Source organism: Porites lutea, chromosome 12, assembly GCF_958299795.1.
Source record: "Porites lutea chromosome 12, jaPorLute2.1, whole genome shotgun sequence".
Lineage (NCBI taxonomy): Eukaryota > Metazoa > Cnidaria > Anthozoa > Scleractinia > Poritidae > Porites > Porites lutea.
The window spans coordinates 7,256,022-7,282,824 of NC_133212.1; the positions used below are offsets into that span (position 1 = coordinate 7,256,022).

General features: G+C 38.3%; 1 protein-coding gene across 1 annotated transcript; it reads right to left on the bottom strand.

Moving 5' to 3' along the window:
• Positions 1-326: 326 nt before the first annotated feature.
• LOC140953645 (transient receptor potential cation channel subfamily A member 1-like) lies at positions 327-26,803 on the bottom strand. The gene is made up of 29 exons (XM_073403062.1): positions 26,635-26,803; positions 25,812-25,922; positions 25,105-25,280; positions 23,978-24,085; positions 23,120-23,228; positions 22,386-22,486; positions 22,244-22,291; positions 21,656-21,841; positions 21,052-21,240; positions 20,061-20,147; positions 19,569-19,654; positions 18,967-19,128; positions 12,375-12,489; positions 11,652-11,821; positions 11,202-11,286; positions 10,238-10,294; positions 9,352-9,420; positions 9,140-9,210; positions 8,203-8,341; positions 7,381-7,422; positions 6,915-6,995; positions 6,054-6,220; positions 5,250-5,310; positions 4,677-4,754; positions 3,179-3,346; positions 2,719-2,787; positions 1,948-2,049; positions 1,322-1,431; positions 327-432 (listed from the first exon to the last, which is right to left on the bottom strand). The coding sequence occupies exons 1-29, from the start codon at positions 26,801-26,803 to the stop codon at positions 327-329; spliced, it is 3,222 nt and encodes a 1,073-aa protein (XP_073259163.1).

Here is a 26,803-nt window from a genome sequence, read left to right on the forward strand (position 1 = left end):
AAGTCTTTTTTTTTTTGCATTTATAACTTGTACAAGAATGTGGTAAATCCAAACTAACCCTGGTATAACTGATATTTCCGGGCGTAGTCCAGTACTCACGGAACACTTTTTGTAGGCAAAGAAAGCTTTAGGGTTACATAAACAATACGTCAGTACCTGATAAACATACTCGTTCTCCTTTATAGCTTTGGAAAACTGGGACTGAATGACAAGCTTGATTGCCGAATTCATGTCTCTCAGGATCAGTTTTTGGGTTGAAATTAATAATTGCCGTTAAATGTAGCTAACAGCTGATATGAAATGATGTTGGGATTCCATTTTGGCAGCTACACCCCAAAAGGGAACACGTCTTGTCCTCTTCGCTTCCGGGCAGGATCCAAAGACTTTAAAATTGCTGACTGTTCCTTTAATAACTCGTATATCCCATTGATTCTATTGAATAAATAAAACAAAATGAATCAAATAATTTTTAAATTAGAAAATCACGTAGGTGAGAATCAACCACATAAAACCCAGAAAAAATGCATGGAGGTTCCAGGTGAGATTCCAACCCACGACCCCCCGTACTCTAGTAGAATGATCTAAGCAATAAAAAGAGCTCAAACCTATGTTAACTGTGACGTCATACCTCTTACCCACAGCAAGCGGCTTTAACCAAAGACTGTCAAAAGGTAGTCAAAATGTGTCTCTATTAAGACCAATTTTAAAGGCACATTTTTGTCGCAAGCAATGTGCTAACGCTAATCCAACGACGCAAGTTGTATTCACTTACAACTGTTTTGAAACTATCGTAAGGTTGATTTACAAGGTACGATTTGCGTTGGAGGTCTATCGAAAGCACATACACTCGACACTGAAGTCGCACCGAGTGAATCGGTTTTTAGGTAGAATTCTCTTGGTTTCAGCTGGTTTCAAAGATAAAAGTTATGCAATCTTTACCTGTATAAAACGGACAGCTCTGTGTTGCGGACATTTAGCTCTGTCTACCTCCTCCAAGGCTTTCCCAACATTAACTGGGAAGCACGGACCAAGCGTGAAGCACGAGAGCTGGAGACATTAAGGTAGAAGTGCGAGAGGGGAGGCGGGAACGAGCACAGAGCGCGAGTGGGGTGCGATTGGAAGGAAAAAAGACTTCTTTCGCTTTCCGCTTCCTTAATAACTAACTCAAATATCCCCAAAACTACTTGATCGCAAGTGACTGTGGACGAGATAGTAGCTCTGTGCCTTCGATGTCCGGACTATAATTGTAGTGATAATTTGTTTTACGATCTCCCTCAAATCTGTGAGAATTTTTCTCTAGTACTAACAAGTAAACTCTTACCTCTCCTCCTGTTCCTTCATTTTATCCAGCAGAGGCATGTGCTCAGGGGAGGCTTCGTCTTCCTGTTTCTCGTCTCCAGGTGGGCTAAAGCCCAAGAACCTGTCATACAGCTAGAGAAGACATCACTCGAACAAATGAATAAAAAAATACACTAGTAGTGATACATTAATTTCATTGCACTATGATACAAAACTAGCAAAACCTGACCGAAAGGCCTCTATTGTAAAGGCCTCTATTTGTATCCAAATTTATCCATCATGAAAACTTCTTGTAGTTTCGGTTATAAACAGTATTAAAATTGCTGCAAGTTATTAGTCAGATATAATTTATGGCTAAGCTAGGATATGCGTTTGAAAATATACCGCATATGAGACTGTATTTCACAATAGGAAGGTATGCAAAAATAATTCAACATCTTGCTTTAGTTTTAGTGATAACTTCAGTCAGATTGAGTGATTTTAATTTAAAGTCCCTGAAGGCGATAAATTATTCTCAAGTCAGAGCTCCCTCGCTCCATTCCTTGAGATGATTTTGTACATGTAGATTCAGTCTTTCTCTATAGCTACGTAAAGCTATGGGCATAAGTTCACGACTTTGAAAAATCGGATGAGTGTTACTACTCATACCTTGGATGCGTCTCTGTTTGGATACACGACTTGTTTTGTCACATGAGCTCGTTTTGCTAGACATGCAGGAAGCATCTCTTCCATATCCAACACTAATTCCACCTGAAAAAAAAAGGCAAAAAAGAGAGAGAGAGAGAGAGAGAGAGAGAGAGAGAGAGAGAGAGAGAGAGAGAAGGAAGATGTTACTCAGAATGATGATTTGAACTGCGGAAATACAAATTTTAAATGAAGATATAATCGTCGCATTGGTAACCGCAATTTAAGCAATTGCAATGGCCTCTGTGTTAGCGCGGCAGTGTTGTAACTAGTTGAACTATGAAGACCCATACGTTCGGAGCAGGTCAATTTGTTGAGTTCATCTTAACCCGTGAAAGGAATGAAACATTAAACTGCAATTACCACTGCGACGATCATATCTTCATATAATATTTGTATTTCGGCAGTTCACATCATCATTCTGTATTTCATTCCTTTCACGGGTTAAGGTGAACTCAAAAAATTGGCCTGCTCCCAATATATGGGTCCTCATAATAGCTCAAATCACGTTCAAGGCAATGCAAAAGTGATCATACATAAGTGGCGCCAAATTTGTTATCCTGAGTATACCCGGACGTATTTTTTAGGGAAGACTAGAACCAAGCCCCATGAAGTATACCAGCCACGCAGTCTGGGTGTGGCTCAAGCTTTAATTACTACATTAGCTGGACCTATGAAAGGTACCTTTAAATCAACATTATTCCGTGCGTTTATTATCATCATCTTCTATTATACCTGCATCATATATCGATCAATCGCTGCGTGTGCCTGAATCTTGTCAATGTCTCCAACTGCAAGACCTACCTAAAATTGGAAGAATTAAACGATAAATAAAGCTCGTAGAGAAATGTCTCATGCGATGGCACAAATTTTCCCTTACTGGTGGGAGTTTATTAGGTACAAAGACGATTGCATGATTTAGAGGTGAAAAGGAAAAAGATAAAACAACAACAACAACAACAACAACAACAACAAGAACACCAAGGACCGTTAGCGTTTACAAAGCCACAGTATTTTAGTTTTTGAGAAACCTTTCTAAGAAAACCTTTTAGGAAGGAGACTATAAGTCGTTCAAAAGACCCCAAGGTGTAGCTAGTGAAAGGGTGATCAGCACAAGTCGCGGTTAATTTACTTTTACAGCTCATATACTAAGTCTAGAACTTTTAGTTCTCTCGTGTTATAACAGTCTACTTACCAACATGTTCATAAGGATGATAGGCATTCCAAGCACAAACATTAAAAACAGAATATTGGCGAGAGTAGCATATTCCAGGCTATCCCAGGGCATAAATCGGTCTTCGTAGCTCATCTCACCTAGAGTCATCACAAAGACCGTCACCATCGATGTAGGGAAAGTAGCGAACTGAAATCAAACAGTGTCAAGTGTGAGTAATAGAAAAAAGGGTCTGGAAGGATACTCTCGGGATCCGGGATTTGGCCAAAATACAGAGTGGGATTCGGGAAATGTTAACGGGATACACAATTTGACTGCTATCTGGAAAGCGGGATTTGCTAAAGTGTGGGCACAATGCGCCCTGGATCGGGAAGAAAACGATTTTAGGGGCAGCGAAGAAATTCGGGATTCTAGTGAAAAAGGAGCGGGAATGCGGGATCGGGACCCTTCTTTACAGAGACTCTAAGAAGTGATGGTCTTGGAGCATTGAACGTGGTAATACAAGGGCTGATGCTTTACTTTAAGTAACTACTATACTGTACGCACATGCGCATATGCATGTATCAAGGTGCGACTGTAAGCAGAGACATGCAGGCACATGGGTTATCAGGGAAATAGTAAACAATATATTATTGTCATATGGGTAAATTTGTTTCACTTAAAGGCTCTCGTGCTTTTTCCTCTCATGCACACATTTTACCGGGAAAAAAAGAAAAAAAACCACTGTTTCTCTCTGGACCAATTAATAAAAAATTAAGTCCAAAATAATGTTACGGGATGTTTTTTCCAGTGCATGACAGGTTTATGGCGCCCTTGCAAAGTTTTATTGATTGATTGAAGCAAATTTCCTTCACGGCTCGACCAATCAATAGCACTACCCAGATCCGGGTCATCAGCAGGGAATTTTGAGTCCCGTTCCTAAATCGTCATCAAGAAGTTTACGCAACGACGACGGCGACGGCTACGAAAACGTCACTTAAAAAGTGAATTTGCCCTGCAGCGAACTTTATCGCGCTTATTCCATCTCGTTTAATTCGTCAAATGTTGGCATTTTTTTTGTAGTTGAATTCTAAAGGACTGCATCAAAGTTCAGGAAAAGAAAAAGAAAGTTGTCGTCTTTTGTTCCCGTCCTTGACAAAATGTGAAATTAGGCAGTTTCACGTTGTGGTCTTCCAACGACGGCAGAGAAATGTACAAAAAAGCTTGATGCACGTGCAAAGTTGTTGTTTTGCTTGTCTAAACCTGTTGCTTTTTTGCCGTTCTCGTTACCGTCGTGGTCGTCGTTGCGTAAACTCCCTATTTCGTGGGGAAACCAGTGGTGGCATTGCGAAATGTCACCCGTTTTTTTCAGGCCAACACTCTCCATAAAGTTTCAGTGACGATGTAATTCGTGCGCCACTTTTTTTTCACAAAATCGCGTTACACAAGTCAAAACAATTCAAGCGAACACAACAAATTGCCGTGCATCATGATATTTAGTGTTTGCCATTCATCAATAACAATGAAAAAACTGTTGAGCGCTAACCTGCGTTTCATCCATGAGCAAGTAGAACGCACTGCTAAATGTCATGACGAAGAGGAAAAACAGCAAGAGGACCTGGAATAGAAGCAGTAATTTCAACAACAAAACCACATGACTTACAAAACCTAACGTTTTTGCTTAGCTATATTTTTGGATGACAAAATTAAACCAGTGGAGATATTTACAAGTATTGGAATCTACAATCGGCGACAAAATGAGTTGAGACACTTCGCCCAAAAACTTGGCTTTTTTACGTTTTATTAACTTATCCCCTCCGTGCAATGTTGTGCCCTTTTTCTAGCTACCTATAGAAAACAACAAACACCCCAACTTTGAATGGAGGGGACAGGGGTGGGGTGCGGATTCATTTGTTCTCCGAATTTTCCCTATTTAAGTAAAATGTCTCAACAATTTTGTCGCCGATTGTAGGTACGAGATAACAGCAGTCTCTTTCGTGCAATTAAGCCTTGAACAACCAGTATATGATGTCAGAAGCGCTTTTTTACAGTCTTAAGACAACAAATTGTCAACTGACCAAAGAGGACAGGTGCAAATTGATCAAGCACTAACCTTAAACAGCGTGACAAACATTGTCGTTAGCATTATTATGTACCGACCATAAGAGGAAATCCTGTGAATATAAAAATAAAGATTGATATGTTCGATATAATGTCATCACCTATATACCTCCCATCAGTCATTTGTGCTCCTTTCTAGGAACTTATGTAAGCAACGTTCCCGACTCAGTAATCGATCCCGAAAGTTATAGTCTAGAGAAATATAGGCAAAACGTGAACAGTATATCTAAAAGATGTATAGAAAAACATCCAACACTGAGTGGCACTTGAATATTTGTACATTACAATTCGTCCTTTATTAATGAACAAAAATGCCATAAAAATTCCATTTCTCGACGTTTACCCTACTGTCAACATAGATGAAAATGGAAACACCACTCGACTCACACCGCTTGTCATCGAATTTTATGCCAGCATTAATTTGGTTCATAAATATTTAACTATAGTCCGGAATGTGGAATAAACTTTTTAGATACATCGATGATAAGTGGCCCGTAAAAGCACGGTACAAGAGATTTGCAACAAAAGTTGGCGTTTTCCTATTCCGGAATACGATCAGTCGAATGAACCATTAGTCTGCTGTGAACATTATACTAGGATAAAATATATAGAGCGTTTTTCGTGACGTCACAGCGGCCATATTGGAGTCTCAGACAATGAAACCTGTCTCAAACAAAGGCCTGTATTTGGTTAGGCCTTGTTTTGTTACAATAAATTGCAAGTATGCTGGCCACGTGATTGAAAACACTTTTGACGCCAGTGAGTCATGTAGCCTTTTAATCCAATCAGCCATTACCTTCTGAGGAAAAGAATGAGATTCACCCAACCAAAGAACAAAGCGATTGCACCCACTTCCTGCTTGTATCCTAGTTTACAATCACACGCCGGGAAAATGTAAGCAAGGGCAGACACGTAGGCAATCCATTCCAGATAGTGAGAAAAGAAGACGAGATATCTTTTTTTCTGAAACCGGTGAATATATAAAAAGGAAAAGTTGTGAGGAAAGTTAGCACGTCGTTTCATGCCAGTCTACCTCACAGCCCTTTTTGTCTCGTCACGAAACGCTCCTCGACGAGCGCTGAGTGACGAGACAAAAACGGTTGCGAGGGAGACTAATTTCCTGCAGATGGCGTTGGAAAATAAAAGTGATGGTGAACATTTATTGAATGAAGCTGAGTATATGAAGGATTAAGCAGATCACCGGGAGAGTACCAACGGCCTTGGTGGATCCCCACGAGATTTACTTAATTCTTCATTATACAAGACAGACTGATTCGATAATTGTTTTTTTTTTTCATATTCATTTAAAATATTTCCTAAATTTTATCATCCTTACTACCTCACAGACTTTCCTGAGAACAATTCCGTGGATCGGAGACTCATCGTTTTAGAATATTTACAAATGTTTTTGTTCAGTAAATTGCAATGTTAATTTTTTTTTTAGTAACTGCTTTGGTGCCGCTCCCCTCAGTAATGTAAGAGCTGCTAGTAAGGTATTTCCTCATTGGTCGCAAAAAGCAATAACACATTTATCATTATTTCTTATTGTTTCACGGTAAGGGTATCGAACCAATTGGTTGTTAGGGTTAGGAAAGCTGCTATATGCCGCTTCATTTGCCAACATCAAATAATAATGTCGCCTTATTAGAGTACCAACCTGCATTTTCAACTGAAAAAGTTTCTTCATTGCGTGCACCATCGTGATTATGGCTACGAAATACTGAAGAAACTGGGTCACCTGTCATTGAAAAGAATGATACAATCCAAATAAGAAAACCTCTATGAAAATTGTTATGTTCCTACACTTTCACTAAACTAAACATGGCCGGACTGCCAGTGGTTACAGGACAATGAAAGTCCTTTGAAAATTATCAGTTCATTCAGGTGTATTAAAAAAAAAAAAAAAATTGTGTTCAAAGTTGTTTTGCTTCGCTCCACTCTTATAGTTGTTCTGATCAGCGCCTTCCGCATAAAGTAAAAAACATCAAAACAAAAGACAATAACTGTAAACATTCTTTTACAACTCACACCACTTGAACTACTTAAGGGAATCGCACTTTCCACAATTATAAGTAGTGAGTATTGGAAATGATGTAGGTGGAGATGTATTCGCAATGTAATACCTTGTCGGATTGTCTGCACGGGACGTCCAAGTTAATGTAGTTCTGTAAGCAACGATAAAACAAGTTGGTGCCAATTTATTCACAGCTTTAAACACCACCTTCTGCTAACACTTTCATAGAATTAGCATTTCAATAAAAAGTTGTTTGAAACCATCTTTTTTCCATTCCACCGTTAACCTTAGACTTTTATACTAGAAGTAATCTTAGATTAGTGAGTGCGTTCGAATTTTTTAATAATAATTATTAGCTTCAAGTGAAATATTATCTTATCAGCAAGTTCTAAGATATCAGTGAACTGGACATCGACAGCAAATAAGTCTTTCCTCTCAAGTGACATTTAAATTGCATTTAATTGAATATAAACAACAGGTCAAACATGTTACTTCACTGATGGGACCAATGCTTTCACCTCTCAAGTTATTTTCGTGAATGACAAACTTTCGCCTCTTAAGTAACTGCATAGGGAAAATAAGCTTTAATCTCTCAAGTAATTTTAAACAGAGCCATGATCCCCTTGGCAGAGAATATGATCACATGAGATCGAAGCCAAATGCGCCAGTCAGTCTAATATGGTGTCCAAACTGCGAATCGCATGGCATTCCGAACGAGATATCCGGGTAACCTGCGGGACTGGATTAGTACGCGTTCTCGTTCGTCGAACGCAATAATTGACTAGTTTTCAAAACCCATAATACATAACATAATTGTTTTTTTTATGAAACAGGGAATTTCAGAAAACAATTCTTAGAAAATTAAATCACGCACTTGTCATCTCCCGGACTGACATTGAGACAGATAACGATACCTTATCTCTAAAATTACCTTTCTTGTCCACGATTCATTTATGTTGCACAAACGTTTTTCATTAGCGCGCTCGGTGACAGCAAGAACAGTCAGCGGAATCACAAATAGGAGGTACAAAATCATGTTGATGGTTATGGTTTTCCATCCAAAAAACTTCCTGAAAGAGGTAGTGAGGTAAAACATATTAAGCTGAAAGACATTAATCTTTTGTAACGACTGGTTTTAGCTTTAAGCTCCTGTTGTATTTGGGTGGCAAGTAAGAAAATTTATCCTCCTCAGCTAAAAGCAATGAACTTAAAGGACAGATGAAATGCTTGCCTTCAAAGAAATTTAGTTAAATAAATAACAGTAACAGAGCACTTTACATGTATTTTCTTTTTAAATATGTTGTTTAGATATATTAACTATCCGTATTACTACTACTACTACTTCTACTAACAATAATAATAATAATTATTATTATTATTAATAGTAATGATTGTAATTGTGACATTAAGAATGTTGATATCGACGTCGAAGTTGCTGAAGGAGCCATTAAATCGGACTATTGATGTGTTTCCTTACTTCATATATATCTTTTTATTTCATTATTATTACTATTTTTTTTGTTTTTTAGCAGTTGAAAGCAACTTTTGAATTTTAGAGGTTGACAGGTTTTTTTTTATTGAAATGAAATGTTTTTTAATTCGAAAAAATTTTTCTTAGTTTTAATTACCTTTTTTTTTAAGCTAAATTAAGTGCTTTTTAAATCGACAGAAATTGTAAATAGTGTTTTTGAATGAATAGTTTTTTCTTTTTTTAAGCGAATTAATTGTAAATAGGATTTTAATAGTTTTTAAATAAAATTGTCTATTATTTAAAAAAAGAAAAAAAATGATAATTGTAATAATAATAATAATAATAATAATGTCAATGATGATAATGTCCAAACAATGACAATAATTGCATACCTTACCATTTAGTGCTCATAGCAATGAAGCAAATTGGATGAGTTAAACAGCTGATTCTTTGATGCTTCAGCATGGTCTGTAGAGAAAGTTGGTGTTTTTGGTTTCAGCTTCGCCACAAACAGATGAACATTGAAAAAATCAGAAAATGTTAAGTCTGGTTGAAAAATTAATGCACGTTAATTATTAAGTTTTAAAAAAGAAGATTAAAAAAAGTTACCTTCAGCACCATCAGATAGTCTTGGCCTCGTTTCTGCTTTCCTTGAATGAGGGACAAATCGTAGGTCACCTGAAAAAGAAAAAATCAAAACAAAAACATAAACCCAAACAAAACAAAAACCAAACAAGGAAGACAAAACGAACAAGAAAATTTAAGATTTATGAGGACTTACGAGCGGCAGACTTTGAAGGAAGTAAAAGAATAACTAAGAACCTTGCTTTCATGGTCATCCCTATAGTGTTGTCTTAGGTGATCTTGGGTGGGTAATCTGTACGGAGGAGATCTTAATTGTCGGGATCACACCTAATGTATTACCGTAAAATTCCGAAAATAAGCCACTCCAAATATAAACCTCCCAAACCGGTAACGCAGAAAACCCTCCGTTAAATTGCCCTCCAAATATAAGCCCTCCCCGGGGGCTTGTACTTGGAAAATTGCCCTCAAATACAAAGTAAGACAAAGCAGAAACGGTAAATTTACTTCCAACTGTGAGGCTAGCCCAATCGATTTAGAAACGCAAATCTCCCTCCGTGGATAAGCCCCCCCCAAAATAAGCCAATCAAAAAGGGCCTTTGAAAAATATAAGTAGCCTGCGTAGCAGGCGCTAGGAAATAAATGGGCGCAAAGAAAAAACGCGCGCGAGGGAGACATGCGAGGGGAGAGGGAGCTCCCTCTCCCCTCGCGTGTCTCCCTCGCGCGCGTTTTTTCTTTGCGCCCATTTATTTCCTAGCGCCTGCTACGCAGGCTAAATATAAGCCCCGGGGCTTATTTTCGGAATTTTACGGTATATTCTTCAACTGACCTTTATTTGTAGCAAGCAATGAAAGAAAGCCAGCATTCTATCCAGGCTAATGCTAGGCTTTTGAGGTTACAAATAAACCCTTACTGTGTAATCTTCGCCATCGGGGTTCCCTTCATTGATTATGCACTGGTCCAAAAAACGCTACAGAGGAGAAGAGTGCTGCATGAGCTATAAATTATTAGTTCAGGAACGCTTAAGCAAAGAAGTATTGATTGAAAATATTATCATTATGGAACGGGTCTTCAGAGTTAATTTTATAATTGGCCAGATGCAAACTGACGTGACTTCGATCCCTCTTAAAATTAGATACAAGACGTTTTTTTTTATTTCATACTTCATCTTAATGTAACTACTGTCAAAACTTAATACATTGATTTCTGTCAAAATTATGTGCAAACAATGATTTTTCCTTCACAAGATTGATTCCCACTTACGCGTTATGGCTACGCACGTTAACACACGTAAATTTTAATCACGTAAATAAAATAGAGGCAAGATAAAAAGTGCTGAGCTTAAACGAGAAGTTGAGCGAGGTTCTACTTTAACGCTTACATGCGACCTTTCATGCATTGCCTCTATTTTATCTGCGATCGTAAATTTTACGCAGGTACGCACGTAAAAAAAAAAAAAACGCGATACTGGAAATCAACCCTTAAGGTGATGTTACACGGGACGATTTACAAGGACGATTTTTAGCCCAACACAGCCTTGACAATGTTGGCACAATGTTGTTAATGTTTAAAACAATGTCGCAACAATGTTGAAATTGCGCTAAAAATAATCGTTGCGAATCGTCTCGTGTAACATCACCTTTAGGAAGGAGGATTAGCGTAGTTAGTTCGCGGCCTTCTGTGCGGAACGTCTCCAGTTCGATTCCCAGATGCGACCTCAAATCATTCTTTGGACTTCTTTCGGTGTAGCTTTAAGTAGCTTTAAATACCCTTAAAAAGGAGCCCTGATTAGTATTACTAATATTATTATCATTATGATTATCAGGTTATTAAATTAATTCTGCGTTAAATCCAGTGAGGAAGACCACTTTTCTTACCGTTGCAACTTCAGGAAATTTGACGACTAGAACTTGCATCTGTGACATGTGACCTGGGGCCGATGACATTAGCAACTCTCTCCATCTGCAGAAAAAAAAGTGCAAAATCCTACCACCACTGTATGATGTAGGAAAGCTGTTTGGCTCGTAGTCTATACAGTAGATACTTACGTGGCTCGAAAGAGCAATCAATGCTTATTCCACTGTTTTTATAACGCTCAACAGACCAAGGAAACGTGTGGAGTTTTATAGTCTCAATTTTCTTAAGCACAAATTATTTTCCCTTTTAAATAGAAGTTGTAGCTTTTTACCACAAATAACTTTTCCTACACATGGTATCTTAAATTGAAACTTACTAAATGTGAATTAAAAAAAGAACATAATTGATGATTTATTTTATTTTTAATTAGATTTTCAATTATCTAACAATTAAAAAGAATGTTTGCTCACCTTTCTTGACTTGCAATTGCGAGTAAGGAAGTTTTCCTTTCGGCCTCCATGGCTGCGTCCAACGCATTTTGATTTTTACTGTTCTGGAGAATCTCTTGTTCTTTACAAGCCAATAAACAGGATATTATATCTGGATGGCCGTGAATAGCAGCCAAATGTAATGCAGTGTTCTAAATGAAAAAAAGTTCTTTCGTCAATTTATATTTTCTAATATGTTGAGATAACTATCGGTTCAGTTAGTTACCCGTGATATTGCTGAAGTTTGTTTTTTCATGCAAGAGACATAATTAACAATTCGATGAAGCTCCCAAGCGACTATAACGAAATGAAAATGCAAGAAAGTACAGGTTAATATGCTAACCACAATAAGTCAGTTACAGCTGTCAAAAAGATACATTCGGTTATTAAATCTCTATAAAAAAAAGCCGAAACATTGGCTCATGCAGGAAAATAAAGGGTACATATCATTTTGATGTTTATAGAAGTTGTTAATTATCCTTTGGATCGTGGTTTCAAGTTTGTTTTGTACGTATTTCAGATGAATAAATTTCGATTGTAATTGCTAAAAATTTTATTGTTTCAAACAAATCATGGTTCGTATTTAGCAGGAGCTCCGCTTTTAGGTTTGGCTTTTGGGTGGAGTTAATCACATGTCCTTATTGTTTTTGGTTAGTTTTTGTTGTTGTTGTTGTTTAGTCAGAAAAATGCTCGGACATCACTCACCTGATGTTTGTCCAAGTGGTTAATACATTGAGGTTGATACTGCAACAGATACTTGACACATTGCGTAGATCCTCTCATAGCAGCAACGTGAAGGGCTGTTCTGTTGCTATGATCACTGAAATTACAACACAAATGACTGGTATGTTTAAACCAGGAATCCTATATATACTTTCGCAAGGTGTAGGCTTAGATAAATTTTACTGCGCCTGGCTTAATATTCAGCAGAATGAGGTAGCATTTTCCCGGCACAGTAAGGCATTTTCGAGTATAATTTGAGAGCAAAATCAGAGAAAAAGCATCACTATTCAATCACGTAATATTTGTAACAAAATTGCAAAAAAAAAAAATAAATAACAAAAATAACAAACCGAGAGATTTTGTGATTAATGTAATTATATTCTAATTAGTATTTAGGAGTCCGGGCTTCCTTTCGTTTTTGTGAAAATGCTAGTGGACAAAAGGACCGAAAACATTTTAGATACTGAGCAGAACTCGAGGAGAATTTTTACAAGAATTGCTGGCAGCCAGAATAAGCCATTATACGAGCAAAATTCATCCAAACCCATCGCTAAAACAAGAGGTTTGTTTGTAGTCCTTTAGCGCACCTTGCTTTAATATGAGTTCCAACAATTTTCCTTCGGGACCATTTGAATTATTCCATTCAGGTATCATTTATTATTATTGAATATCGCGTTACGCATGCACTAAGAATTCCAAGGAAATTTTGTTTGACAGACGGTTTTCATGCCATACTGAAGTGAAAATAACTTGCTTGGGTCCCCTAATTAATAATATTTTTCAGTGATTTAAGAGCGAATGTCTGTAAAAATCGAGCAAAATCGAAATTTCGCGGCCACAGTCAAAAAATCATTTTCGCTCATATCTTGTCCATAGATAGGCATAAGTAAGTCACTAAACGTGGTGTAGTTTGTTTTTCAAAAAGCCGCTTGGATTTGGAGAAAATCGACAAAATCAATTTTCGTGGCCGGCGACTTGAAAACAACGAAAATTCGAGGCAAAATGAGGCGGTCTCAAAATTTCGCTCCCACGCACACAGGAAGAAAGCGGGGTAAAATATTTCCCAATAAATCAATTTATAAAGGGTTCTTCTTCTGGTCTGGTAATGAATTCTCATCTTAACGATAATCTGGAAGATAAACAATGTTATTTTAGTTTGGGTTCTTTTTCGACTAAACGAAATTTAAATTTAGGCTGAAAGTTGCGTTTTATATTTTAGACATGTGCTACACCTTGGTTTTGCCTGAAACTCAAGCCAGTTGTTATTTAAACATTGTGCTAAAACATATGTAAGAATTGGCCTGGGTAATTAAATTTGTACTTCACACGAACCTTCTGAAGTTGAATAAATTTTGCTTGAAATATGAGACTTTTCAAGAAAGTCGGTTGGTTGTTGCTCGACAAGTCACGATGGCTGGGCTCTCCAAACGAAACTTAACTCACAATCGCACTTGTATTAAAGACATTTGAACTGAAACGATAATTTTTGTTACCTCAAATGCATTTTCCTGTTCTTGTCAACTGGCATTGCGCCTTGTCCCATGCTAATCAACCGAAGATCCAAAAACTCGAGGAACCGTGGTGCGTGAAAATAACCTCAAACAGAACATGGCCTATCTTTTCCGCAGTCACACTTTTACATCCATTGCCATTTAAAAATTCTAGGTCTCACAAAAAGTGCGATTTTGATAGTGAAACTTTCGGGCTGCCGATTCCTCTTTGGTGATAAAAGTCTGGTCAAAAGTGTTGCGTGACAGTATTCACAGGCTTCCCAATCTAACCATTTGAGCGACGCCTTTTTTTAATGTTCTTGCCAGAAGTAGCATATTATGCTACTAACAATACAAATCATGTTTTTTTTTCTTTTTTTCCTAAGTTTTCTTAAAGTGTGCTTCCATACCATACTAAATAAGTCCAAAAACATCGTTTTTCACGTCAACTTTCCCCCGTTGCCTTGTATGTGCCTTTGATTGACTTCAGGCTTCAACCTCTAGCTATTTCAACGCTTTATTACCTATCAGGCGGCTGTCTTTCCTCTCATATATGCAAGTTCCATTTTTTGGGATAACAGTTTTCGTAAACTTTCTGCAATGATCTTTTAGTATATATATTTTTTCTAATCTGAACATGGTTATTCGATCGTCAAACTCTTGTTTCAGTCTGTTTATATACAGAGGAACCCCGCCTTGGGATTACCCCGTTTATACGATCACCTCTTGCCTCAGCTCACCTCCCATAGTCTTTCACCCGGACGTGAAAATCTTCGAGTCATTTTATCATTTTGAAGACCTCTTTAATGCGACCACCTCGGTATCACGACCAGGATTTTATGGCCCAACGCTGGTCGCATCAACGGGGTTCCACTGTATTGAAATCAATAATAATAATAATAATAATAATAATAATAATAATAATAGTAATAATAATAATAATAACAATAATAATAATAATAATAATAATAATTAATAATTGAAATTAATGTAAAGAATTAAAATTTAGGCCCCGCTTATATGACGAAAATTTGTCTCGAGCAGAAGGGTCACCCGCCCATCCGAGCTTCCCTTAATAGGGAAAGGGCATGATCTCAGGCTAAGCTTCCCTGGAAGAGGCAACTTTTCACACATTTCCTTACTGAAAACATAGCGGACCGTTTAAATTACAAAACGTTTGCTCGGCTAGAAGGGTGACCCACTTTGTCCAGTCACCCTTTTGTAATGGTAGGGTCAGCCTCCTAGCCGAGCCAACGTTTCTCCGTAGGCACTTTACGCGCTTTCTATTGAATAAAAAAATTCCTGTTTGAAATTTCGGAAAAACCACGTGCCCAGTGGAAGGTACATTCCAGTTGCAAAGACCAAACCAAAGCCACCGCGAGTTTGGTTATCGTGCTTGTAAGCAGGATACAGATCATTGGTCCTAGGGAAAAAAAATTTGTCAAATGGAAGAAGACATTTCGGTCCGACCGTCTAGATCAAATCCGATCCGTATCGGTAAAGGGCTCGCATAGCCAAGGCAAGACAATTAGAGCATGCGCGAAGGCCGGTTGGGCCAATGTTTTTTTTTTCGCTCGGCTAGGAGGGTGACTCTCCTACACGAGACAGGTTTCCTCCATATAAAGGGAATTAAAACTTTCGAATACAAAACTTGTAATAGAGAGGGAATCAGAAAAAATTTCAAAATTCACAAAAGAATAATATTCAAGCCCTTGTAATTTCGATCGAAAAGACTACTCAAGTTGCCCTGTGGATGACAGAACAGTTGTTATAATTATATGGCGCCGCAAAGAACTTAGTGATTTAGATAGCCTAAAAGGGTTTTCAATGTATTTAGGAGGAAACTGTCGTTGGGTGCCCCTGTCAACTATCGCCTAACGCTACCACTACTTTCTTTACCCACATAGTTTTTTTTTTCAGTTTTACTCTCGGTCATTTGCCATTTTCTGAGTGTGCGCTTTGGTACCAGTCTTGAGACTGAAACTTGGTGGCTCGTCAGAAATTCATGATCAGAACTCTTGAAAAGAAAGTCTCCGACCATAACTTTCTCTGGCAGTCATTAATGAAACGGATATTGAGGCTACATCCGCTTCTGGGTCCGTTCAATTCTCGTAAGTCCCGATAATTAACGGGCCCCTAAAGCTGTTGTTGTTTACATGCAAGATAGAAATTTCAATAGTTTTGCATCTAACATGATAAAACTATCAGTTAATGAAAAAATGAAGTATTTTGCTAGCCAGGACCCGCGCTCCTCACATTCCTTTTATATCGATTTAAATATTTGATATCGGGCCCGAAAAGTTATAGGGACTTTGGACAAACGGGCCCCAGGGACCCGTTTCTCGAAAGTCCCAATAATTAACGTGCCCGGTAAGCTGTCTCCGTTTACATTAAAGATCGAGGTTTTAATAGTTTTGCATCTAACATGATAAAACTATCAGTTAATGAAACAAAATGGAGTAGTTTGCTAGCCAGGAGCAGCGCTCTTATTCTTTATATTTCGATTTGAATATTTGATTTCGGGCCCAAAAAGTTACCGGGACTTTCGAGAAACGGGCCCCTGTGGTCCGTTGCCAAAGGCCGCAAGACAGAATTTACTGGAAAAGTAAACTTAATGCTTTTGCCTTAACAGTGTCCTTTTATCCTGAATTTGAAGACGTCAGGGCCTAAGCCACTGGTAAACACGTTTCATTCCAGTTTTTTAACTTGCTGTATCTGCGGTATATCTTCTTAGTGTCGGATTTTAAAGCTTGTTTGAGTAGCCGAGCATGCTGTAAGGAGGAAATTGTGTGATATACTTTGACATATCTTTTGGTAAAGGAATCAGAGACGAACAGGTCAGCGTTCTAGACCCCAGGTTTCTTTCATTGTATATATTCGATACTAGAAACTGAAACTCATGCCTTAAGTCTTCACACTTAAGGAGAGGTTTGTAGACTTGAAAATAGCGCTACGTCAACTACCACTCCACAAGGACGCCCTGCCTGGGTCGCGTTTCCCCAATATTTGCAATATTTTCTTAGTTGCGTGTGCTAATGTAAGTTTTTAATGCTGGTTAGCCTGTGCAAGCATTTGAAAAGGGGGAGACAGTGTTTAGAGCGAATTGCTTACCTAACATCCTTGAGAAAGAGTTACAGCTTAACCCTTTCTACGGATTCTCCTATCCCCTCAACGGCCTTTCCATCGGAGTCTTACTAGGTAGTACCCAAGTAAGATTCAGAGCCACCCTTCCCCCAAATATACATATGAAATAACGTGATTTTTTTTATTGATTCTTCACTCAAAACAAAAAACGCTTCCGAGATCATTTATCCAGGTTGTCCAAAGTTTAAAACCTACTCAGTGTTCGTGTGTACTGGCAGGGTGTATGATTTTGATGTTTTCCAAATTCCTTAATAGTCATTGCTTTTATCACACGCGCAGGTGTCCGCAAAACTGACTTCCACTTTACACTTTTAAATCAAGTACTGTTGGCAGCCAGACTATGCAACCTTCCAGTTGTTGTATAATTGAACAAATAACTTTGGAAACATCCAAGAAATGTATAAACAATTTTGTTTTCTGTTCGAAGGATGGTGTTCGTTGTCACGCAACACCACTCCTTGTCTTCTCACACTTCCTCCCTGTATGTTGTAACTGATTCTATTAAGTGGTAAGAACATCTTTCAAATCGCCGAAAATGTCTTAAAAACATATTTTTCTCGTGAAATATTTTGTTCAACCACCTGAAGAATTTAGATCATAACGCTCATTCGGTTTGAGTGACATTTTAATAACCTGGCCCATCTCCAATGACCTCTCGTTAGAGGTCAAATTACAAAATGCCTTAGCGCCAGCAGAATTTTGGAGCTCGAGAGTAGAAAAAGTAAAACAAGTGCCCAAAACTATAAAGGTAAGTTAATTTCTATTGCATGTTAGCAAATTAACTATCGTAATATAAAGATACATCAGGTTTCTTCTCAAGAAATGCCAATGATCCCTTTCGGCAACAGCAAGGCATTGGTGAATTATGCAAATGTGTCATATTTCATTCAAAATTTGGTCAAGTTCAGAAGGTTCGTCTGAAGCGCAAATTAAATTACCCAAGCCAGTTCTTACATATGTTTTAGTACAATGTTTAGCTAACTTATAGCTTGAGTTTCAGGAAAAACCAAGGTGTAGCACATGCCTAAAAATTAAATCGCAACTTTAGGTCTAAATTTAAACTTCGTTGAGTTGAAAAAGAACCAAAACTAAAATAAAATTGTTTACCTTCCACATTATCGTTAAGATAAGAATTAACCGCCACACTCGGGCTAAAACCCTTTATAAATTGATTTATCGGGGAATATTTTACCGCGCTTTCTTCCTTTTTTGCGTGCGAGTGAAGTTTTGAGACCGCCTCATTTTGCGCCAAATTTTGGTTGTTTTCAAGTCGCCGACCACGAAAATTGATTTTGTCGATTTTCTCCAAATCCAAGCGGCCTTTTGAAAAACAAACTACACCACGTTTAGTTACTGACTAATAAGTATGTATGGACAAGATATGAGCGAAATTTAATTTTTGATCGTGGCCGCCGGTTGCTCGATTTTTACAGACATTCGCTCTTAACAGCTTCTCCCCTTTGTAGTTGCAGTATAGATGCAGGCTAAATTCCTGCCATTCAGGATGATCTCAGGAAGGATACAAAGTAAAGGACGAAAGAATACCCGCGTGCAAATGGAATGTGGCGTGAGCTCCAACAACAATGAAAGCGTAGAATGGATAAGAAGACGTTAAAAAATGCACTTTATCTGAATGTCAATGTATTTAGCAAGATTTATTTATACTAATTGGGGACACTATTTTTACGGCTCCTGGAGAGGGGACCGCCATTTTACTTGGTCATCGGAGTCACGTCAAGGTCTAGCCCCTTTCAGTGCAAGGGTAGTACCTTCATTTATCAGTTATTTTAAGACCCTGAGTGTTGGTCTGGCCTCGGGAATCGAACCCGCGACCTCCCGCTCTTTAGTCAAGCGCTCTACCAACTGAGCTAATAGGTTATAGGTTTATATCTAAGTTATAACTTAGAACTACCATCAACAGATACTAAATAGAAGGTCACCTTTGCACAGTCGCACCAAGCTTGAGTAGGAGTTCAACAACTTGGTCATGTCCTTCAGCGCATGCGAAATGCAAAGCTGTCTTTCCTTGATTGTTTTTCACATTGATTGAACGAACATTCCGGCCGGATAATAAAGCATCAACTATTTCTAGCCAACCATATCTAAAAAAATATTAATCATCTAATAAAAATTTGGAAAGTGTTGCATTGACCATCTGCACAAAATATTCCAGACCTAGTTGAATACAAAAATGATATTGTTCATCTCTTTTTCGTGTGTATACTGAAATTGCTACCTTTCATCAATTAAAATACATCCTCTCTTGATCTGTGTTTGCGTACGTTACGTTGACATTGTTTACTCACTCTATAGCCATGCAAATAGACTTAACCTCTACTCCCTAATTAGGTCGGTCTTCAAAATGACTGATTGGTTCTTTTCGTATCACCCGTAATACACGCTGTTAACTCCCCAAATTTTGTATATTGTTTTCAAATACCCACGGGAATATACAATCCCTCCAAGAGCGTTTTAAACCACGAGTTTATGCAAAGTTTAGGGAAAAGTATGTGGGACATAGTGTATTATGGGGAGAGAATACCTGGCGGCGCCGTGAAGAGCTGTGTCCAGTGCATCTGACGTCACAATAGTAGCGGCCTTATTTCTCTTCATAAACAGTAAGATGTTCTATGGGAAATAAGAAAAGCTTGTGCAAATACTCAGATGAATCAAAGAATGGTTCTCAAGTTACGAATGTCAACTGTTTCGCGCCATATATTTGGTTTAACCTATTTTGACCTGCGCTAAGTTGCAATTGAGTTAGACGTTTTACACAGCAGTCCAACTTAACTCAATAAGGTAAACCGAAATGGCAAGCTGGTTCGTCGGATGGTAAAGTTCGACGTGTAGTACCCACCTTATTTATCATTTAAGGTTCATTAAGGTGCAGGCCATCAAGAAAAAACAAAAAATATGTATTATAACAGCCTATAGGCCCTTTATTGGCACATTAGGATCAATGGGTGACGTAAATCGATCTTTTTACCGTTGATTGGCCATTGAAGATCACAAAGGCTCTGGCTCAGATTCTTACCTGAAGATTGCCGTATTTTGCAGCATAGTGGACTGGAGCAAACCCCGTGATATCCTTGTCAGTTATTAGTGGAATAGCTTCCCGTTTCTAGGGAAAAAAAAAAGTAATTAGAGAGTTCAAGCATCACATATACGTCAAACGTCAGGTTCAAGTTTTGAATTTTCCAAAGTAGAAAATGAGCAGATAAAAACAGCTCAATTCTTATGGATAAAAAATCGCGTGCAACTACTAATTTATGTGTTAAAATATTGAACAGTGAATGACAAGTAAAGGGGAAACTTGGTCACATGGTACAAATTTGGCAGCACTAGAACATGGTGTATGGAATCCGGAAAAGGAAACGGAATCAGTAATCAGCAGACATCTTGGCACTGATAACCACGGAACGTTGCCATGGCAATTTTGTATCTTCACAATGAATTAATGATCTTGTATAGCTAACAGTAACAACATGAATTGTAGTGATATTTGGCATAAATACCACGAGTAATATTTCAAAATTGTTATACGTAATTTCAAGAGCCCTTAGGCGAGTGAAATTTGAGACAATTTTGAAATATCACGAGTGTTATTTATGCCAAATATCACGTACAAATCATGCTATTATTTGCTTATACTACTACCCGCAAAAGGTTTGTAATTTTCACATGTAGGTATTTCAGATTAGGCTGAAATACCACCGCTCTAAGCCAATCAAAAGGCAAGAAGGGTTGTTTTTTATCATATCCAAACACCAGATCTTTTTCACTGTCCGAAGTTTTCTTCACAACAGTGAGTACATTTGTTTTATTTTCTTGAATTTACTAATTTGTCTGAGAAAAAAGACTTTAGTTTTTGTAGCGTCTTCTATGACTGTACTGTTAATGAAAATTCTGGAGAGACCCTCGATCTAATCTCAGTCATAATTTACATCTTCTTCCTACTCTGGTTGTCATTTTCTTAATATTTGTTACGTTTCCGTTACTGATAATTATTCGTTTCATTACGTTACCGTTAATAACACTGTCATTGTGGCAGTATGTCCCACAGCCACTCTGACACAGGATCGGAGATCAACATCTTTGGCAGTTACGTCAGCACCATTGTCAATCAAAACCTTGGCAGCCTCCGTTCCACCATTCTCAGCTGCTAAGAAGAGAGGGGTGCGACGTAGTTTGTCACGTGGATCTACCAAGGCGCCCTAAAAATCATGTTATATGATAGATATTAGCTTATCGAGAGCATAAGTACTTCCAAAAATTTAGATTTCGCTGTATTCTTTAATCAACAACTTTCCTAAAGTTCTTTTGTTCATCTGGCGCTCTACCGGTAAATATCGCCATCCTTCATCGCTATCTTGTTCCGCTGCCTTCTCCATTTTATCATCATCATCATCATCATCATCATCATCATCATCATCATTATCATCATCATTATCATCATCACCACCACCACCGCCACCACCACCACCACCACCGCCGCCGCCACTACCACCACTACCACCACCATCATCATCGTCAACATCATCATCATCATCATTCATCATCAACGTCATCGTTATCATCATCATCGTTATCATCATCATCATCATTATCACTCTGTGTTCATGAACTAACCTGTTCCAAGAGGTACTTTAAGACATATGGGTGATTGTTGAGAGCTGCTAGGTGTAATGGTGTCCAACCTTGTGCATCGATAAGGGTTATTCGACAAATTTTTGGATCCTTAGATGCAAACAGCTTAACTATCTCCAGGGCTCCCACAGCACATGCCAAGTGAAATGCAGTGCTCCTGTCATGATCCTGAATCAAGATTAAACAGAACTCATTCCATTTAACAAGCTTGTACTAAGAGAATATCTTCTAAAAACACCAACTATTTTTGGCAGATTCCTCTTCAACCATTCTAAGACAAGCTGATGCCGGGGTTAAGTGAAAATAAAGTAAACTACGCAGTGCATATCCCCGTACGAACAAAGCGCTGTACGAAGATGGAGTCATGGGTTCTCCTACTCTCTCGCCGGCGCTCCTTTTACTTCTTTTCAGTCTTTTTTTATTATTCTTTTTTTCTGTTTATTTTTCACAACAGGCTAAGCAGCGAATTACTAAAAGAGCCATCAGTGCGACTAGCAATATTATCAAACCTAAACGTATCAATGAATTACTGTGCTAATTAGACTTGTTTAGTTACCCTTTGCCAATTACCTTTGGTTGTCGAATGATAGATCCATTTTTAAGACAAAGTTTCACGACCTGAAACGAAGTAGAACGGTCAAACGATCAACCTTAAACGCAAGGAGGAATCGCAGTTAAAAGAAAATTGCTGATGAGAGAAACAAGTACCCACCGCACAACTTTCACTGTCGACTGCCAAGTGGAGCAAAGTACTGCCGTCAGAGTCCACATTAGTGAGCACTTCCTTCACCATTTCTTTGTCCCTTGTTTTAGCTTTGAACGAAGCAAATATAAGTAAATAAGTACGGTAATCACCTTTAAGATTTTAATGCAAATCCTTCCCTTAAAATGTGATACTTTTCAATACAACAAATAAAATAGTAAAATCACGACTACCAACCTTTGTAGTAATGTTATAGAACCTGGAAAATTTGTTTAAAGATAACCCTCACAATCTTATATCAGGAATCATTTAACAATTGTCTCTCGAACTGGGATTTGGCAGCGTTTGTGTCTGACAATAAAAGATGAAAAGGTCTGTGTACCCCGAGGGTACACATGTAGATCTACAGAGAATCCCACATTGTCAACAAGAAGGATCTGTTTTCTCCCTAAAAACGGGACTACAGTCTTGTTTTGGGGTCTAATTTGGCTCCCTTAATCAGGGTGTCTAAAGCCCAACTACCGAGGGCTGATTTGCACCCACAGGCTGAGATGAATCCCAGCACGGGCTGAAATAGGCTTTTGATGTGGATTTAAATCATGCGGGGCTGAAAAGGATTTTTTGTCACTTTCAGTGCAGGCTGGATTAAACATTAGCTTAAACATCACAATAGTTAATTCTTATTTACGGACTGAAGAATGCTTGGTTAATCACATTACTTTTTCTTTTACTGAACTGCTTACCGTCTTCAAATAATAACTCCGCAGCAGTGCAGGCTCCTTGTTCCACGGCTCGTGTCAGCGGTGTCATTTCTTCGTCATCACGACAGTCTGGAGAAGCACCGTGATCGATCTAAATAAATACAGTTGTTTGAGACTTGCGGGATGATTGTAGCAAGAGCCAAAATAATAGGAAGTAAGAGGGGAGACGAGAAAATTTTATCCCTCATCTTTTAGCTTGGAGAACTCTGTCGATTTGATCACTCCCAAAGGAAAGTATCTCAGACGACTGAGGAACAGCGCTATTCAATACTGAATCTATGCGTGAATTTTAGTATCTTGTAAATACAGGGGGTGGAAACCATTTTATTTATGCTTCTGAGTGATTTAAAATAAAGAGACTCTCGGCAAGCATTTTCATAGCAAAAGTAAGAAATTGTTTCATTCTTTATGCATTATATTCGCGGGAAAAAAAGCGCGTTGGAGAGATTAGCTTTGTATGCTTGCTTGCTTTTTTTTTTGAATACCTAGATGACTTCCCCCTAGCTAACCGTCCTGAGAAAGCAGCCGATAGTATGCAACGCCACCACGTTCTAAGGAACGAGTTAAGAAATTCCGTCTGACAGACGCGTCACTACCCAAATATTGGTAATGCCTCTGATTTACTGAGGCAAATTTCCTTCGCGGAATGACCACTGAGAGGCACCACCCATATCTGGGTAGTGAAAGTAACACGTCACCAATATGCATTTTTGCGTTCTTCCTTCCGACGTCACTTCACAGGGCAACCAGTGGTGGCGTTGTGGAATGTGGGTTGCCTGTTGTCTTGGGGATGCCTGTGGACATCTTCAGTAAACCTTCAATACCTCATTTGCCACTTACCAGAACTTTGCAGATAGAAACTTTGTCCATCTTAGCTGCGATGTGAAGTGGTGTCTGAGATGCTTTTCCAGTTATGTCAGGGTTGCAATCTTCTCGACTAAGAAAGGCCTGGAGAATGCACGAAAAATAGGTTCAGTTATCAGCCAAAAAAAACGAAAAAATCAAATTGTATTCAGATTACTCTCTTTAAAGGGGCTGTTACATTTGCTATATTTTCAAAAAGCTTTAAAATGTCTTAACATAAAAAATAGTGGTTCAGGTTTGTTATGTAACACTAGGCATTGAAAGTGTTTCCTCTCCTTTCTGTTGTTACGGATGGCAAGGATGCATGTGGATTGAAACTTGAAAAAGAAAGGAAAAGAATTCTTTTCAACGCGTTACCTGCAAAGTTCAATAAAAAATATTATGGTTAGTGTTCCTTGAAAAAAACTCTGTTGGAGTAGAGTGTGCATGAATAAAGGTACTTTTATCAGTAATGACTTATGAACAAATTTGGCGTTAAAACGACGACATCCTCGTGACCTCACCCTTTCAAATACTGGCATTTTTTCTCTCAATTTTTTCGTATGCTATATATAAATATCAAAATCACACTCATACATACATTAGAGTGGATTTTTTAAAAGAATTGAGCGCTTGAAAGGAAAAAAAAAATTAACAAAGTCTCTTCACTTTGATTTGTTCCTTGGCTATGATGAAGCCAAAAGAAAGAAAAGAGAGCATTTATTCTGTAAAATAAATGAATAATAAAAAAAGGCTACTGTAGGTCTGGACTGAACAATTGTGTGACGTAGACGCAACGTCATTAACGTTTACCTATTGAGGAGCTAAACTCTTTCTTTTCTGCTGGGTTGTTGTTTTTTTTTTCGGAAAATTCAGTGCAGATTGCGCAGTGCACGTGGAAGCAACAATCGGGTACATTTTGAATGCTCATTTTAGTAATCGCAATATCCCCGTACAAGCCGCTCACATAAAAAATGATATTGTGCTAGGCTAGTTTTATACTATGCAATTCCCAATCAAGGGCTTAATGTGAACATCGGCCTAAAAAAGTGCTCCATCTCTTAAGGTCATATCAGGGACCAAAAACGTCTTGGGATCCCTGTGACCCTGTGACAAGGGCTTACCTTGACAAGGTTTTCGTTTCCAGTACGAACCGCAGTATGAAGAGGTGCCTCTTGGCTCCTATCCAGAAGTGTTGTGTTAGCACCTGCCTCTAGGAGAATCTCCACTATGTTTACGTGACCTCCTAAGATGGCGTTATGGAGAGCGGTCCGTCCTGACTTGTCAAGTTGGTTAACATCTAAAAAAACAAATTAACTTCTAAAAGAAAACGGTGACGGCAGTTTTGTTAACGTTCTTGGTAGTTGGAGCAGAAATTTAGCCCTGTGTCAGCCTCGTTCCGAGGCGTTTGCCGACAAGCTTTACAGGTGACGTCACATCCGACCGAGGACGACTGGGAACGAGGCTGGCCCTGTCTTACTTATTTTATCATTTCTGGATTAATTGAAGTTTCTGGGTAACTGTATGACCACCTACCCCTGCACAATTTTTGCCCTAAGCGAGAGGGAAGTGTTTATGATTACTGAGGAGAGGGGTATTTGGCCAGTTACCCAGAAACATCAATCGATATCCAATTTCTTTGTACATTTTTCCTTTCTAAATTTCATTCTTTCTTGGTTTATAAACAATTTTTACAACCACTATTTTTTCTCATGCTTTTCTGTACCTTTTTGGTGACTAAAGACTTTTCAAATGACATATATATTCTTGACCGCGTGAGGAGTAAAACAAAGTAGCTACATGTATATAACATTATAATATTTCTCGTTACCTGCTTTGTTTATCATGTTTCTAACTTCTTTTTCGTCTCCACACCAGGACGCCAGATGTAACTTGTCGGGATGTTCTACAGTTTCATCCACCTGCAAAAACGAAAGAGCATCTTAGTTATCGTTCGTCTTAACCCTGATAAATTAAGATTTGCTACCCTGTTCTGCACATGCTCCCGGTCGGAAACTTTTATTTATTTTTTTATTTAATTCAATATTTATCCAGGGGCATCCAATTTAGCAGGCTAGTTTAAATGGAGCCCTGACAAAACACAAAAACAAAGACATTAAAATATCAAAATTAGACAATTAATTAAGTTAAGACAACATGTAACCGGTCAGAAACTCAGCACCACTCTGTGTTACTTTGCATGCCGTACTAGAGAAGTGTGAAAACCTACGAACGTTGAGTGTCACTGCTGTTAAAACTTCTCTAAATCGGCTTCTACGCTTGCACAAAAATCCTTCAGGTAAAATATGGTTACAACCAAAGGCAATGTTATGCCGAACCGTACTTAAAAAATTCAGTTTAACAAATTTCTAGAATGACTTCTTCTCTACTACTTCATGCTTATAAACACCCAAGCTCATCTGGTAAAAATGTGCCCAACGTCACTATTTTGTGATATTTTTAATCATGTGTTAGTTCGTGCAACAACGAAACAGCTCTCGCGAGATCAGAGCGCGAAAACTTCGCGTTCTTAAAATGCAAGCCGGTTACTTCAAAAGCACGGAACTCCGTCTCAAGCATTGACTGATAATAAGCAATTACTTTCATTGATATATTTAGATTTTTCAAACATACCAGTAATTCAGCATCTTTACCATCAAAGGTGGCATCAAACAAAAGGCTCCCCTCTGAATGGAGAGACAGCTGACTCAGTGCTTTGGCTCGATGGCTCCGATTTAGGGCAGGGCTCATAGGAATCAATGGCAAATCCTCGTCACCTCTTCTCTCTGGATGTGCTTCAATGTCGTTCATGTTGTTATCCAT

Bases quoted from the DNA above. Each gene is read 5' to 3' on its own strand.
- LOC140953645 (XM_073403062.1), bottom strand. From the start codon at position 26,803: ATGGATAACAACATGAACGACATTGAAGCACATCCAGAGAGAAGAGGT. The intron at 19,655-20,060 runs GTAAGAATCTGA...TATTTCCCATAG, and splicing joins CAAAATACGGCAATCTTCAG to AACATCTTACTGTTTATGAA. The intron at 12,490-18,966 runs GTGACCTTCTAT...TTGTAATTTCAG, and splicing joins CTTGGTGCGACTGTGCAAAG to TGATCATAGCAACAGAACAG.